Source organism: Heliangelus exortis, chromosome 3 (assembly GCF_036169615.1).
Source record: "Heliangelus exortis chromosome 3, bHelExo1.hap1, whole genome shotgun sequence".
Lineage (NCBI taxonomy): Eukaryota > Metazoa > Chordata > Aves > Apodiformes > Trochilidae > Heliangelus > Heliangelus exortis.
The window spans coordinates 3,511,349-3,528,007 of NC_092424.1; the positions used below are offsets into that span (position 1 = coordinate 3,511,349).

The window sequence follows — 16,659 nt, forward strand, 5'->3', positions numbered from 1 at the left end:
ATATATAAAATAAATATAAAATCAATATAAAACCAATATAAAAAATCATGCATTGATAATAAATGCTGTATTTGATTCTTGATTCCAGGCAGGGTAAGCAATACTTCATAACCCTGTTGATTTTAAGGAGTAAGAACTTATTTCCAGAATTCAGGGAAACTGAGGTGGTGCCCCAAGGAATTTCTAATTTCACAGCATGGCAAAGAAGAGCATTCAGTCACTGGGAAAAGGAGGGATAAGTAACCCTGGAGTGAGTTTTCTGATCAAGGTCAGAGATGCAGGAGAATTATCCATCTGTGCATTCATGTAATAAAGCTGCTGAGAAAGGGTGGTGGTTCAGCCTGTTTTAAGTTCTGTTTAGAGATTAGTCAGAGCCCTTGGGTTTCTTTAAGCAGTGCCCTGGTAATTTCTCTGCTGGTGGAAGAGTTGCAGCTGGGAGACACAGAGGATGCTGCTGCTTTGAGGAGGATCTCAAGGTCAGACTGATTGCCTTCATTTCTCAGTCACTGTTGCCTGGAAAATCCTATCTGCATTCTTCCTCTGGCTCCCACCAGGCTCTGGCTTTTTAATATGTGCACTTCTGTGTTGTCAGCATCTGAGAAACTCAGATCTCAATTAAAAGCCAATTGTCCCCCTGGTCACAGGTGACACTTGCACAGATGTCTGATGGGCCAGCCCCATTCATTTCTGTGCAGTTTGCATCCCTGCCATGTTTCTAGAGGGAAAACAAACACCTAAATGTGACTTAGTGCAAAGATCTCTCCCAGAGTTTACACACAGTCCTTGTGCCTGTTTTCAGGTGGGAATGAAGGTTAATTTTTAGTTCCCATCTGTGGCACGTGGATTTTCTGGTGATAAAACTTCCCTGCCTGGTTGTCTCCTTGGTGAGGGTCTCACCTCCTTTCTGCTGTAGGCAGGATGAAAAAACATCCCTTGCCCTAGCAAGTTTAGCAGCTAAAGGCAAGGTGAAGCCTCTCACAGCAAAGCCCTTGAGTTTGGGCACCTTTTGGCTGCTCAGAGCCTCTGCAGCAGGAGGCACCCAGCAGTGCTCAGAGCTGGCACCAACACACCCCTGGGCACCAGTATCCTGCTCCCTGCTCCCAGTCAGCCTGAACAAACCAGGCACTCATCAGCCTTTTGGCTTCTTGGAAGTGAGCTGGGTCCTTGATGTTACTGAGTTGTCAGCTTCTCTATTTTTCTGGAGATTTTATAGCCTTTTATGTATTTCCTTCCCTGAGCCACTACCTGTAGTTCCCCTCAACAGCCAGAACACTTCTGATAGTTTTTATTTCTCTCATCTTGCATCACTTCCATTTCTCCTCACTTTTCCATGTCTCACTGCTCAATAGCCATTTTTTTTAGATAAAACTGGAGCCAGGGCTGTGGAATTCTGTGGCACCAAAGTGCAGCCTCAGCCATGCACTGGTTACACTCAGTCCATGCTGGTTACCCAGAGGGAGCTCACTGAAGCCATGCAGCTGCACCAAGGTGTAAATGAACAATTGCATGGGAAGGCTGAATTAAGGCTTTTTAAGAAAGGTATTGAGGAGCAAAAGGAAAGAGGTTGGTGCTGATTTCCAACCAGGCAGGAGAGAGGCAGCAGGGAAAGAAGCAAACGTGACGTTGGGTGGCATTGGTGGTGGGATGCCTGGCTTCACAGGGCAAGTACAGGCAGGGAGCAGAGTGCTTAAAAATAGAGAAAGGGGTCAGTGTGCTTAAAACCAGAGAAAAAGCTCAGTAGAGAGGGCTAAACAGCAAAATCCTGTTGCCATTTCCCATCCCCACTTCCATTTGATGCTGCAAAGAGGGAAGTGCCAGGAGGCTGGCATGGTGGAAGCAAAGGGTTACACAGTGATCTCTGGGGCTGAGCACAGCCTGGGTGTCAAGATGCATCTGAGGAAGGCCAAAGGGAAGAAGAGTGATTGTGGTCATTGAAAAGAGAGCCAGACAGTTCCTAGATATTTGAAAGAGTAGGAAAGGCTTTGTGAGAGACATTGCATGCAATGAAGCTGCCTGACTGAGGTGTGGGTGACCTAGGAGAAGCTATAGGGAGAAGCCAGGATTTGGTGATCCACAGGTTGTAGGTTCCCCATAGAGGTAAGATGTCATAGTGTCCTCAGTGATCCCATGGAGGAATGATTTTAAGGGAAGAAAATCCAGGAGCTTTATTTTAAACCAGATTGGTCTTGCCCTGTCAACTCTACCAGCATCTCTCTGCCAGTCTCACCATGATCTTCTTGGAAATTATGAAAAACATGTGCAGGAGAAGCAGAGATTTGCCAGTTCTCAGCACACAGATGTTGGCTGGATCTGTGTGTTCATGCAGACTGAAATATTTCAAAATAGGAGGCAAAGGAAGAAAAGATGGGGACCAAGGAAAGACCTTCAGAGAGAGCCCCAAGAGTTAAATGGGAACAGAATGGGAGAGCTGGGTACCCCTCAAATGATGCTTTCAAAGAGAGGCTCAAACTAATGAAAAATTCCAGTCTTGGAACCATCAGTGGTGCCAACAGCTGCTGAAGAAGAGCTAGACCTAAGAGCTGGCTGAGAGGAGAGAACTAAAGAAGGGGAGAATAGAGGCTGCAGAAGATTTTATTTGGCACTGGATGAGAGGATCTCCCAAGAAGAATGCTAAGAGAGAGGAAGACAAAATGAGGCAGGATCTAGAGAGTGATGCTTGGAATGAGCAGTTGAGTAGTTGGCTGTAAAGTCTGTAAGAAAAATGGTTAATTTTGATAGTTGTTCAAGACCCCAAAAGTATGACAGTACCATTCTTTGCTATTTTGCTCTTATAGCTGTGGCATCTAGAAACCTGGCTTCTGTTTTGTGGTTATTTAGGGCCTGTCCTTTGTGAGATAGTTCACTTAAAGTAGACTTCAATATCTTCCTTCTCCCTATTATTACCCCCACACTTTTTTTTTTTTTTCCCTCCAAATGTCATCTGTTTCATTTGAGAACTGTGCCCTGGGGTTCTTCAATTATTTATCCATGTGGAGTGTTTGGGGTGTGCTATTCACAAGTGCTTTCAGTGCACCATCTGAGCTTTGAATATACATGGAATCACTAATATTTTAGTTTCTAGGCCACTCTTATATGTGCAGTCAAGATGAAGCTTTTGTTCCTAAGTGCTTGGTTTTTTCACCTAGTTTCTACTAAGACCTTATGAACCTTCCACATGAATTTTCCATAAATTGCCAGCACAGAGCAAGGAAATTCCTGTAGGCTTGGAGCACAAATACCAACCCAGAAACCTTCTGTCCTCTGGTAACATTCTCTCCAGTAGCCAGAGGTTCTTGGAGTTTCTGAACAAATTTCTCAGCATGTGAAACCTACTGCTCAAAAATATGGTAGCTTTTCTGATTGCCTCTGTGTAAGCAAACAGTCTTTCCAGAACAGCTGACAGGTTGTTTTTGGGGGTTTTTTTTTCTTGTTTTGGAAGATCTTCAACATAATCTTCACCCCATACCTTAAAACTTGGGCATTTAGGTAAATTGATCCCTGTCTTTGTGATGGGAGGAGGCAGAAGCAGTTGTAGGTGGGAGGAAAGATGAAGCTGAGACTGTGAAGGTCTTTTAAAGGGATGAGGCTGTTGTGATGCTGCATGGAGACTGAAGGCAGAAGAGAGGAGGGTTTGAGGGATGAGTTAAACACTGTGAGGAGAGCTGGAGTTGTGCCTGTGGGATTAAAACATGTTGGATTGAAAATAGCTGGTGCAGTTAGAGGGATGGCAGAACTGAGGGTGTAGCTGCTCTGGTAAGAAGCAAAATAATTGAGGGACAACGAGAGAAAACTCAGTTTCTGTCTCAGCAAGGCAGGAGAAAGAGCTTCAGCCTCTTGGTGTTGCCTCCTAGACAAATGATGGCAAATCTATAGGAAATCACCCCTTTTGGTGCTGCAGATCAAATGGGTTGGAAGCCACTAGCAAAAGACAGACAGCAAAACTGATCTCTGCAGATATTTGGGAAGCATTGCTCTGACTGTCAGCCCCAGGAGCAGAGGATGTTGCTGCCAACATCTCCATCTGTTGTCTACCAGCACTTGTCAAGCCTGGACTTCAGATGATGTTTTGCTGGTGGAGCACATGGAAAGGGCTCAAAGCCATCACTTTGTCACAGGGCAAACCCAGGAGCTCTGGGAAAACAAAAAATTTTGGGGGAGCAGCTTCTGGCTGTGCCTGTGAAGGTCTTGGAGCCAATTTCTGACATTTCTCTGCTTTTTTCTGCAGAGTGCTGGCTGAGAAATGCCACTTCTGCATTACAGAAGAGGGGGGGATGCTGTGGGCTTCAGTAGGGAGGATCTTAATGAGCTGAAGTAGAATGAAATGAGCTGGATGAGGAGGGAGAAAACAAAGGCCATATGGGATCCTGGGCACTTGCAAGGGTACTGGAAGCTCTGTGCCTTTAGCAGTCATCTGTATCCAGCCCCTCTTTCACAGCAGCTTTTGTGCCTTCCAACATTATGCTGCAGTCACCCATCTTCCCAAGAAGACTGAGCATGATAAAGCTTTGAATGGTGCTTGTCCAAACCAAGAAAAAAATGTGCCAAGAAGAAAGGCTGTGCTTGGATAGGCAAGAAAATGCCCAAGGAGGAAAAAAAAAAATAATAAAAAAAAAAAAATAGTTATATTTAACACTGGAAGGAGTGTTTGCTAAAAGGGCAGTGAGGAGGTGAGCAGGGCAAGGAGGGATGAGAGTCAGAAAGTGGCCATTGCCAGGGATGCTCCAGGGAGCACAAAGTGCCAGGAGCACAGGGAGCTCTGCTACCAAAACCTATGGAATGTCTGGCATTCTGATAGGAAAACAGGAAAACAGTAGCACCTCAGGGGCTGCATGGTGGGAATGGTCCTAAAAGTAGCTGCTTGCAGAGCCCTGGTGAGGGACCAACTGGTGCACCAGTGATGCCAGCAGAACCCCTTGGGGAGTGGTGTTCCAGAGGGAACACCAAGTGAGGATGGAGCAGGGAAGATTGGGGTGGGAAGGGTGAGGACACTTTCCTAGGCATGGAGATCCCTGTTTTGTTTTCAGCCCAATTGCTCCTCCAAGGTCCAAATTAATCTGTCTGCATCTTCTGGCCCCACTGCCTTGCCTGTAGATTTTAAGGGCTTGCTGTGTGGTCTCTGCTGTTTTACCAGCAACCTGATTTTAATTTTGATGGCAATAATCAGGAAATACCTTTGCTGTGAGTTTGGAACAGTCTGCCCTTAATAACCTGAATGACTTTTAATTAGCTGGTCCTCAGCCTTAGCACTGGGGAAGGCAGAAATTTGACAGCTTTCAAAAGTGAGTGGAGCTTTATCAGGGAGTCTGGAAATGTTCCTGCCTTTGTCCTCATCTGGACACTGGTTTCTATCAAGAAAAAAGGGATATTTTTGTGGGGTTTTTTTGGAGAAAAAAAGGTAAATTATGTATATATAAGGCTTCCTTTTAATATGTGCCTTATTCCTCTCTGAAATTAGTGTCCACTTGTCCCTGCACCAACTTTTTTAGCATGGCAGTTACTTCCAAATACAAATTATGTTTCATATCTGAAATTTCATACATAACATATTCCTCTGGGGGTCTGTTCCATGCTGCCTGAATTGCTAGAGAATATTACATGAATCCATCTAGAATACCTGTGCTGGGAGAAACACCATCTAAACACAGGGAGAAGCTGTTTACTTGAAATTATTTCCCATCTAAGACCACTGAGATCTAAATTACTGAGAGCACAACTGCAAACATGCACACATTGGAGTTGTCAGAGCCTTGTAGTGAATTTTGCTTTATGAGGAGTGTGTTGGTAAGAGAAATGATGGCTAAAAGGGGGGACAATGCTGCATGGGCTGGGTGGTTGGGGTCTTAAGCAAGTTTAACAAAAGCTTGTGGTGGATCCATGGCTCCAAGAAACAAGGCAAAATTCCTTTCCCTGCCCTTGAAAACTGAGCAAGTTTCAGCTTTTTTTTTTTTTTTTTTTTTGATGGGTAGGATTTTCCAGAATTCCTAAAAGAAAGGAGTATTTCAGAGCCCAAGTCATGAAAGCAGACGTAAGGAAATTTTTCAGAAAATGTGCATTTTTATGTGTTTTTAAAATTTTTCAGGTTTTCCGTGGTGTTACAAGTCCAGCTGAGTGACTGAACACAGAGTCTGCTCCTTGTTTCTCTTCCCAGCAGGTTCTCTACCAGCTTTTAGAAGAAGATGAAGATCAGATGCTTATTTCATTTTAATAGGTGTTCAACTTCAGTAAAAGTTCTGCTTGTACAGCACTACCACTGAAATAAAATCAAAAGCTTGTGTACAAAGGAGGGTTACCTGCTTTCCTCCTCTGCTTGGCAATGCAGAAGACTTTTTTTTAGAGGGATCACTTCTAGGAATGGAGGATCAGCTTTCCTTCAGTACATTTCCCTATTAGCAGCAGCATTTTGCAGGGTGCTGGTCCAGTCCTGGTTCAGTCTGGTTTGTCATGATCTAAGTAAAAAGATCTAAAAATTAGCACTGTGCCTGGGAGAGTTGGATGGGGATGTTCTGGCTGGTTGGGTGTGTGTGTGTGTGTTTGACTCTTCTCACTTCTAATGGTTGCTGCCAACAAAAAGAAATCTGCACATTTCAGCAGTGAAGCTCATGGTCCATTTCCTTCTGGTCATTTTGTAGGGACTTTTTTTTTTTTGCTCTCCTTTTGCTGGCAGCATTGAGGCTCCTGCAGATCCAGTCCCACACCTAATCCCAGTTAGGAGCTGAAGCTTTTCCTGCTAAGCAGCCTTCAAACTGCCCAACAAAAACCTCAGGGAGTCCTTAAGCTCAGGCAAAGGATGCTGGCTTGATTAGTGGGTTTGCCAGCTGACCTAAGCTGGTTTTAAAGCAACAACCTTTTGATAGGATCTTTGTTTAGATATTACCAGTTTGTATAAGGTATCTGCTGCCTGGATTCTCAGCTTGTCCCCATTAGAGCTGAGCAGGTATGTTGGTAATTGCATTTGCTGTTCCCTCTGGATTCCTTATAACCATCTGACTTTTCTTCCCATTTCTTTTTTTAAGATTTATGTCCATCTCAGAGAAGGGGGTGGTGCTGATGGGCTGGATGCTCTGAAGAACAAACCACAGCTCCACAGTATGGTGGCCAAAAACCTCTGTCAGAATGCCTCTGGGAAGAACTACATCATCTTCACTGGCCCAAGCATTACCAGCCTGAACCTCTTTGAAGAGTTTGAGAAGCAAGGTGGGTATCAGGTGGCTCACTGGGTTTGATTGGTGACAGACTTAGGGACCCTTCTGTCACCAAGTTAAAAAGCTCCCAATGGGTTTAATTGGGATTTCCAGTTCCTGCTTAAGCTGATCATCTCCAAGAGAAGATCTTCATGAAAAGGTACCATGCAGGGGACTTTCCAAGTCACTCTTTAAATCTTCCTCCTTCAGTCTTCTCAAAGTTGAAAATGAGGATGTAAAAAAAAATAATAATTAATGAGGGTATTTAAAGCCCTTGCTTTTGTTCTTTGCCTTAGAACTGTGAGATCTGATTTCTTCCATGGCCTGGGGGACTTTTCAAGGGATTTCCTAGCTGCCTGTGATTTTTCTGTTCCCCCTGTGAAGGACTAAAAGATGGGATGAATCCTTAAAGGTGTGCCTAGAACTCCTTGCTGGTTTAAAACCTTTTAAAGATGTGGCTTCTCTAGATGACATTTTGCCCCACCACAAAACCCTTAGCATGGTTCCCTTTTTTACTGGTGTAAACCTGCCCTGGGAAGACATTTCTTAGTTCTGAAAGCAAAATAACACCCACAGCAGCACAGCAGGACATCCATGGATGTGTGGCTTTCCCAGCAAGTTTCCTGCTAGTGCTGAGAGCAACCCCAGGTCATTTCTCTGCCAAATGTCCCCTCCCCTTGGATGTGAGAAAGCCCCATGCAAAAATGCTGAAGAATTGAGACTCCCCTTGAGTTGCAATTGCTTTTAAGTCATGGGGGAGGGTTAGGTTGGACATTAGAAAGAATTTCTTTACTGAGAGGGTGCTCAGCCATTGGAATGGGCTGCCCAGGGAAGGGGTGGATTCTCCATCCCTGGAGATATTTCAAAAGAGCCTGGATGTGGCACTCAGTGCCATGGGCTGGGAACTGCAGCGGGAGTGGATCAAGGGTTGGACTTGATGATCTCTGAGGTCCCTTCCAACCCAGCCAATTCTGTGATTCTATGATTCCATGGTGGTGTAACTCTTGGCTCATTGCTCAGCCTTCCAGAGTTGCTGTGGTGCTTCCAAGAGACCCTTCAGAGCAGTCAGAGGGAAAGCTCCCATTGTGCATCCCATAGGAAGAGGCTCCAGGGTTGTTTCCCCCTTCAACACACTGCTGACTAACATTAGAGTTTTGCTTCTGATGTGTTTTCCACTGCAGAAAATTAAACCCACCCGGGGCATTAATTTAATGAAGTGCAGCCCAAAGCTAGGGGAAGGGCTGGGAATTGAGGCAACATCTTGATTTTCATTTAAAATGAGAAGGCCAGCAAGCTGTAGCAGGGCTTTTGCTGAGGAGTTGAGACTTCCCAGGCTCTGAGAGCTCCTATATTATTTTAGGGAAGCTCCAGAGTCCAGTGGAATAACATCATATTCTCAGAAAAGCAGCTATGGTTCCCCAAATGCTCCATTCAGCCAAATGGAAAAGAATTGAAGGATATTTATAGCATGCTGGGAGTTTTTTCCTCTGAGCAGAGACTGTTCTTTACTAAAATGCCTCTTTTCACAGCTGGGTAGGAGCATTACATTTTTAAAATTACCAAAGCAATGATGCAAAGTGTGTCTTGAAATAATGTAGAGGGTAAGCAAGATAATCCTTACACCTGAGATATGTCAGCCTTAAATGTAAAGACTGACAGGCAAAAATTTGGCTGCTGAGTCACAGCCTTTCTGCTCAGCTGGGGGAGGATAAAGGCAACAGGGCATCACCCAGTCCATACCCCTGGTGAAAAAAAGTCCTGACTACTAAAGCAGCTCAGTGTTTATTACTTACAGATAATTTAAAGCATTTACTGGAGTGAATTATTCATGGGCTTTAGCCTGAGCAGACAGTTGAAATTAACTGTTTCTAGTGGGGAGAAAATTTGGTCTTTCTAAGAGGTTTGGCTTTCTAACAGGTCTGGCTTAACATCTGTCTTTTGAAGAGGTGTAATTCTGATTAACTCTCTGATCAAATATGCTAATTCTATACTGAGGTTTCAGCTTGGTTCATTACTTGTTGTATCTCTTCATGAGGCTTTTAATGGTATTTGACAGCTGCTGCCAAAATTCCATTTCTGTACTTATACAGGCTGTCACCTTCCTAGGGTTAAAATTATGGGGTGGGCAGGGGGTGAATAGGAAATTTATTTGCTTTGCAGAGTTAGCATGGCTTTGTAAAGAAGATGATGGGGAGAATGGGAATGTTTCTGTTTAATAAGGACATGGGAATGCCTGTGTTTGCCATGGGGCCAGCTCAGAGGTTTGGTAGGGGGATGTTGAATGGAAAGAACTCTGAGAAACTTGCAGAGGTGAGATCCTAGAGATGGCAAACAGTGAGGAAGTCAGGATGAGCCCTGAAGAGATGGTCTGGAGTGACATTACTGCAAAGACGTATTGCCAGCACCTGCTGGGATCCAGCTCATTGGGAGTGCATCTGGGGAGAAGGAGGATTCAGCAGAGAATCCATCACACAGTCACCCTCAGCAATGCTTTAGTGATATTTGGCCAAGTCAGTCTGAACAGGGCCCCAGAATGACCAAAAAGTGTCTCAAAAGCCTGCAGAAGAGCCTCTGTACTGAGGTGAGTTCAAGACCCATTCTTGAGCTGATGAATTTACTTTGCTTGTTCAAGAAAACTTTACTTTCTGGGCTAGAGCAGGGCCAGAGATAGAATGACCCCATTGAGAACTGAAAACAAACATTGGTATTGGTCTTAAATGCTTTATGCTAGGGTTTTTTTTCTGTAATTATCAGGGAATTATTTAAATAAGCTAATGCTTAGGAGCTGTAAACTTTTGGGGCCCCTAGACTGATGTTTAAAGAGACTAAAGGAAATTCTGGGAAATCTAGAAAGAGGCACCTACCAAAAATGTAGGGTTTCCTCTCAGCAATCTTGATGAAAAGGACCTGGAGGTTTTTGGAGCCTGGGATTTGAAGACCCAGTCAGCAGTGTGACTTGGCAGCAAAAGATGGGCAGCCCTGTTCTGGGGTGTGTTCACAGGGATCTACCCTGTAGATCAAGGATGGTGATGATTGTCTTAGAACATTTATTTTTGGACATTTTTGGACAACTGTGAACAGGAAAGACATTGATAAACTGGCCTCAGTTCAGCAGATGGTCCCCAGCCTGCCCAGGGGCTGGACCACATGCTCTGCTTTTGGTTATCCACACCTGTAAAATTCAGCATAATAAAAAAAAAATTGCTCAAGCAGACTGAGCTGAGAGTTGAGCTTTAAACCACCACAAACCTCAGCTGCCACAGGAAAGATGTTCACAGGTGTCACCTGCTTCCATGCCCATTTTTTTGGTATCCTGTCAGTGGGTTAATGCAAAACCAAGGGAGACTGAAGAAATTTCCACCCAGGATTTCCTCGAGTTCAATTGAGTTCAATTAATTTAATAATTAATAATTCCTGGACTAACAGAAGCAAGCAGTTATTATTTCACAACTCAATAACAAATTCAAGCATTGCCATTATTAATGTTTCCAAATCTTCTTTGGACCTAGTTGGTTGCACTGAGACCTGTTTTGTGGTAGTAAATTTTATTCATTGCCTTTTTTACCTACAAAAAAGGCCAAAAAGCTGTGAGCAGCAGGAGGTCTCCTGTTGAGCTTCTGATGTCCATGCAGGACAAGGTCAGTGCTCACTCATTTAGGGCACTTTTTGATTTATCTCCTTTCTCTAAGATCTGTTTTCACTGAAGTTACATTTTCATTTTCTCCATCCTTCTGTCACATTTTTTTTTTTATTCCAACCAGTGGTTTCAGTGGTTCTTAGTTGCCTAAACACCATTTCCTTAACAAACCAGATGGGGCAGTGAGCTGAAGATCAAGAGGTGGTCAGCCCAGTGAAGCAGTGGGTTAAACCAGAATTTTTCAGCTATGTTTATTGTGATTGAAAGCATCATGTAGGAGAATTTATTTCAGTCAACATGGAAGATGCTCTCTACCTCCCTGCTCCCTCTACAATTTATTTTCTTAGTTAAACATCACAGACTTTCTTGGATCAAAAATTCTGAGTTGTTCCATAATGCACATCACTGCTGGGTTTTGGTTTGGTTTTTTTTAGTCAAATTTTATTCATGTTGTAAAGAATATGAAACACATTATAGGTGTTATTGTTGGGAAAATGCCCTGAATTCTTCAATTAATTGTCAGCATTTCATCACAACTGGGCAGGAGGTGTCAATAAATGTCATCAAGAAATCAGACTTCCTGCACTTGGGTTGCTTTCCAGAGCCATTCCTGTAGAACACAAATCTGTAGCATTACAGGAGGCCAGTTTTGGCTCACTGGGACTAAAAATTTGTAGGACAAGCTCTTCCTCTGGTCTGGCCATTCAGATTTGCTCCATGTCCATGCCATGCTGATAGGGAATGGTTTTTGTTCCCATGCAGGGATTTACTGCTGTGGGTTGCTGAGTGCCAGGAAGAGTGACTGCACAGGTCTACCTCTATCCATGCTCAACAACCCTGAAACTCCCCAGTCCAGAGGACAGTACAGGATAAGAATGAAGGGAAACATGTCCTTGATCTGCTGGTACAATAAAGGACATTTTCGTTTTCTGACCAATGCCTATTCACCAGTTCAACAAGGTAAGAAATATTCCCACTGCTCATCTGGGATGTCCCCACGCTTTATGTGACAAAATTGAATCACTGGATTTGATTTATCTTGGTTATAACAAACAAACAAAAAAAAAGCTTCCCCTTTTTCTTCCTACAGCTCTTCTTTTTTCCTATACAAAGGTTAAAATGCAGCCTCCTTTTCCTGAGCTGCTGGAGGCAGTGTCCTTTTGGGGATGAAAACTTGCTGGTGGTCAGAGAAGAGAAGGTGTTTGTAGTATAACCTTATACTGACCCCACTGCAAGGCATCCTGCAGGGCTGCTCTTATCAAAAAATTCATCAATATTGTGATGTACATAGAACTCTGAGCAGATCCTACAATTAACTTATCCAGTAAAAAACTTAGTCAGAAACATTTTTTTTTTTTTTTCCAGAAGTAAATATGCTGAAGGCTTCCTGTTGTATGTTAAATTGATTTTAGCAGCTGATGAAAAGAAACCTAAGCAGATAACTTGGATAGTTCAAATAATTGCAAAGAGCTTCTTGGTACTGAAACCTTTTCCTTTTCAGAAATATACCAATGGTTTTAAGAAGGCTTGAAAACTTCTGTAAGATGCAATATGATGAGCTAACACTTTGAAATTTATCTTTCAGTGGAAGTCTTGTTTTAGCTTCCTTTAATTTTTATGATAAAGATTAATGTATAATAAGAATAACCTAAACCTTTAAGTATAAAGCCATCAATTCAAAGGCATCTTGTGGACTCGTGTTGTGAGACCTGAGTGACTCTCAGATGTGTGTGCAGGCTACAGAAACAAAGTTAAAATCTTGAATTACTGTATGGGGAGCTGGGAAATGTGTTGTTCAGTTCTTTGCCAGGAGGCTCCTTACCTTAGCAAGGGATGGCTGATCCCAAGGAATTCTGCCAGGCACCCCCAGCACTTGGGGACTGGTGGGATGAGAGTTGCTCAACTTGGGGGACTTGGGGACTTGGGATGGACTGGTGTATGAGGAGAAATGCTGAAAATAGGGACATGAAGGAACCAGGACACTTTGGGGACCCTGCTGAAGCCAGGCAGTGGTGCTCCCTCTGGGATGTGTTCATCCCATGTGGATTTGTGCTGTCTCCCTTGTGCACTTTGCTGGATTGGGATTATTCAGCCACACTGGCTGGACAAGAGTTATCACCAAATGCCACCTGGTTTTTTTATAGCCTAGCACAGAGCCTTCACTTATAATTCATAAACATTACTAGAAAAAAGACCCTGTTTGTAGATGTCAGTGTTATCTGCCCTGTTAAGAGAGGGAGCAGCAGCAGACTCTGCCCTGGCAGCATCCTTCAGAGGCAGCACACAGAGGTTTGAGCTGATGTTCCTGTGCCTTGGCTCTGTTTGGCCAGAGGTGGAAAATTCAGTTGTTTTTGTGAGGCAGCTGCACATCCCCTGATCAGGACCTGTGTGATGGGCAAAACCTGCCCAAGACATTGCTCACCCACTGCTGGCTGGAGCAGACGTAGTGAATCAGAGCAGAAAACAGGGACTGGCTTTTTAAGGAATGGTGCTGGGGGGAAGAGAGGCTCTAGAAGAGAGCTGGGAACAGATGGAGACTCAATAGGAAGGCAGGAGACCAGATTCTCAGCCTCTGATTTGGCAGGGCAGCAAAGCTGGTTGACACCAACTTGAAGCTGGACCACCAAAGTCTCATCTGAAGGCATGGAAAAAAGAAAGGGGACAGAGGAGGAATCAGTTCTCCTTGGGGAAAAGCTGCACAGCCCTCCTGAGCATGGGTCTTACAGGAGGTTGGGGCAAAGAGGAATTAAACCCACAGAGGGTGGGCAGGGACTGGTGCCTGGGGGCTCACCTGGCATTTCCTGGTCCTTGTTTGCACTTGGTTGGGTGTAAATCTTGATGTGGATGGAGGAGGCTGTGAAGAGAGAGCCTTAAAAACAGGAGGCAAGAGGTGGTTAGAATATTTAGGATGAGAAAAGAGGTGGATAGAGATAATGAGCTATTCATGGCAATTTAAAGGAAGGTGGAGAAGGTGAATCTTGTCTGTACTCAGGAGTGCAAATCCCACCCAAGCCAGAGGCACCAGGAGGGCAGTGCACTTGTCAGAACTGATCTATGAATACTATTCTTAGATGCAGCAGGTTATTTATTATGGATGTTTTCAGCTGACATGTCATAATACATCATCTCAGATGCTCAAAGATGTCTTAGTCCTTTAGTGTAGCAAAAATGTCCTGCTAACTCCCCTCTCAAGTAGGTAGTTTCTGCCTAGATCAAAATTTGATCCATTTTGAAATCTCTCAATCTTTAACTTGGGTTTAGCTTTTTCCTCCTGCCTGTATTACAGAAGTACTGAGAATCCCAAGGAGATCAGGACCCCCAAGAGTAAAAATTTACCCTTGTTCTAAACAGGTAATTCCAATGCTGTCCCACACCTTCCCAGCTGTGGGATCTGGCTGCATCTTTGCTTTTCCACTCTAGGTCTGGTGCCTGCTTTCCCAGCATCTCCATTACTACTTTCTACACATAACTACAACCTAAACATGACTACAACCTAAACATAAGTACAATCTAAACATAACTACAGTCTTGGTTTTGCTTTTCATAAAGGTCAGGGTGGAGAAGGCAGCAACCTCTCTTTGTTCCACTACAGGATGAGGAGCCTGACATCAAGCAAAAAATTGTTGAACCCAAGATCTTTTTAAGTAGTAGCTGCTGTTCTTCACCAACCACCTCTATTTAAAAGCCAAACCAACAAAACTAAGGACAGAAAACCAAACTTGGCTCAGGGACACAAGGACTAAAGAGCTGCAGGTGGCACTTGTGAAGAGGGGAGATGAGAAGAGGGGAGATGTGGTCCTGCCCTCACCATTTTAGGAAGCAGTTGTCCAAGCCCCTGTGTGGTTCTTAGCTCAGGAGAGGCTGGAATGAGGAATATATGCTGGAAATATCATTTCCTGAAAAAAAATTAGCCTGTGGGACTGGCCCAGAATGAGTCTGGGGAAAGTGGGTTTCAAGATAAGGAAGCAATGCTTTTTTTTTTTAAGGATTGGGAATACAAAGTAAATTGCAAAGGAAATAGAAATCTTCCAGAGGAGGAGAGGAGGAAGAGAGAAAAGAGAGGAGAGCAAGAGGAGGAATAAGGGATTTTTTTTGCTAAAACACTGGCATCAGGGACATAATTACCCTTTCCTGACCTTCCAGGGGGGGCTGGAAAGTGATTTTGCAGCACTAAAGGAGCAGGCTGGTGGTATATCAGCCTCTTCTACCTCAATTTTTGTTGAACTCATGAAAAATTTTATAAAATCACTGTAATAAGCATATGAACTTAAAGAATTTATTTATATGATTGGGATTTTTCCCCCCTCCCCTGGGGCTGCATTTGTACCCAACTTGGGGAGGTGAAAGGGGAGCATATTGACCAATTCAGAGGTGTTTAAACTTTGGACTCTTGAAAAATCAGACTCTGAAGACCCCAAATAACTTGCTGTGTGGCTCAGCTGTAAGATGACATTTAGTGTGTGCCAGAAGTCCTGCTTCAAATTACAGCTTTCCAGCTAGGAGAGCACAGGGGGCTTGACAGAGATGATGGATGGGATGAGACTTCCAGCTGAAGGAATGAAATGGTGAAGTCTGTAATCACAACGTGAGGAGCATTTTAGGGGTGACTGTAGGGGAGCTGGCAAGGGGAGGTGGGAAGGAGAAAATAAGAGCCCAGGATTGAACCTGTACTGATGCAATGCTGAGAAAAGCTGGAGCCAAGCTTGGGCTTCTCTAGAGCTGGAGAAAAACAGTGTTGTGCCTGGGGGAGAGCAGGGATCCTCCCTGGACACAGTCCTGGAGAGATGGAGCAAGAGGCAATCCATACCCTGGAGAGCTGAGCATCATGATGGGGACATGAAGGCAAAAGTTAGGGAGCTGACTCCTTAGTAAAGCTCTATGAGTTTTATTTAATCCTTCCCTCCTACAAGCAGCTTCCCCATGGAGAAAACACAGTGGACAGGAGGATTAAATCAGGGAAGAACCAGGGGAGTTTATTGGGAGGGCATTGGATTTATGAACACTGCTGTGGTGTTCTTTGTAGGTTTTGCTGATGAGCACTTAGTGGAGTGGAGGTACTGTAGGTACTGGTGGTCTTGGCCCCCATGGGTGGAGATTAAAAAAAAGGATTTAATTTCAAAGGACTCATTTGCAGCCTTCAAAATTCTAAGCATAAAATACCAGGTCATAGCTCTAGATGTGAACACAACTCACTGTGAGCCAAGAGAGGGACTGGCTGTAAGGGACTGCCATAGGACTATGGCAAAGTGTTTTTTTTTTTTTCCTGGACATACGGTAAAAGTGTGTTTGACACCTTTTCATTTCCAACTGAAAAATGATCCCTTCTCTTCCCCTTCTACTCACTCAGTGTGCAACCAGTGAAAAAAAAAATCAAATTAAGATCTGTTACAGGTAACATTCTGGTTTTAGGGCAGAAACTCTTAAGGTTTATTCTGTAACAGTCCCTGTATAGAAACTGTGTCTTTCAATTGCTATGATTTCAAACTGCTCTGTTTCTAATTGATACAGGAGTTATAATTAAGAGAAAAAGTGGAGAAATTCCATGCCCATTGGCAGTTGAAGCCTTTGCTGCTCACCTCAGCTATATCTGCAAATATGATGACAAATACAGCAAGTAAGTAAGAGTCTGTCTGTCTGTCTGTCTGTCTGTCTGTCTGTGGCTGTGGCTGGGTTTCTTCCACTCCTCTATTGCTGCAACATCTGAGTTCTTCATGTTGAGCTGCAGCTGAGGGCCCAATCTTGCTTTTCTAGGATTAATCTCTGATAAATCTCCTGTTCCAGCCCAGCTTCAGGAGCTGGCTCTGCAGGATGCATCCCTGGTGTAGCTGGGGCTGTATCAGT

General features: G+C 43.9%; 1 protein-coding gene across 1 annotated transcript in view; it reads left to right on the forward strand.

Annotated features, from left to right (window-relative positions):
* Positions 1–16,659, forward strand: part of PGBD5 (piggyBac transposable element derived 5) — a 60,599-nt gene that overhangs the window by 41,230 nt on the left and 2,710 nt on the right. The window contains exons 4-6 of the mRNA XM_071738925.1: positions 7,014–7,194; positions 11,581–11,778; positions 16,327–16,432. Coding sequence (XP_071595026.1) covers positions 7,014–7,194; positions 11,581–11,778; positions 16,327–16,432 — 485 coding nt within the window. The remainder of the gene's footprint in view (positions 1–7,013; positions 7,195–11,580; positions 11,779–16,326; positions 16,433–16,659) is intronic.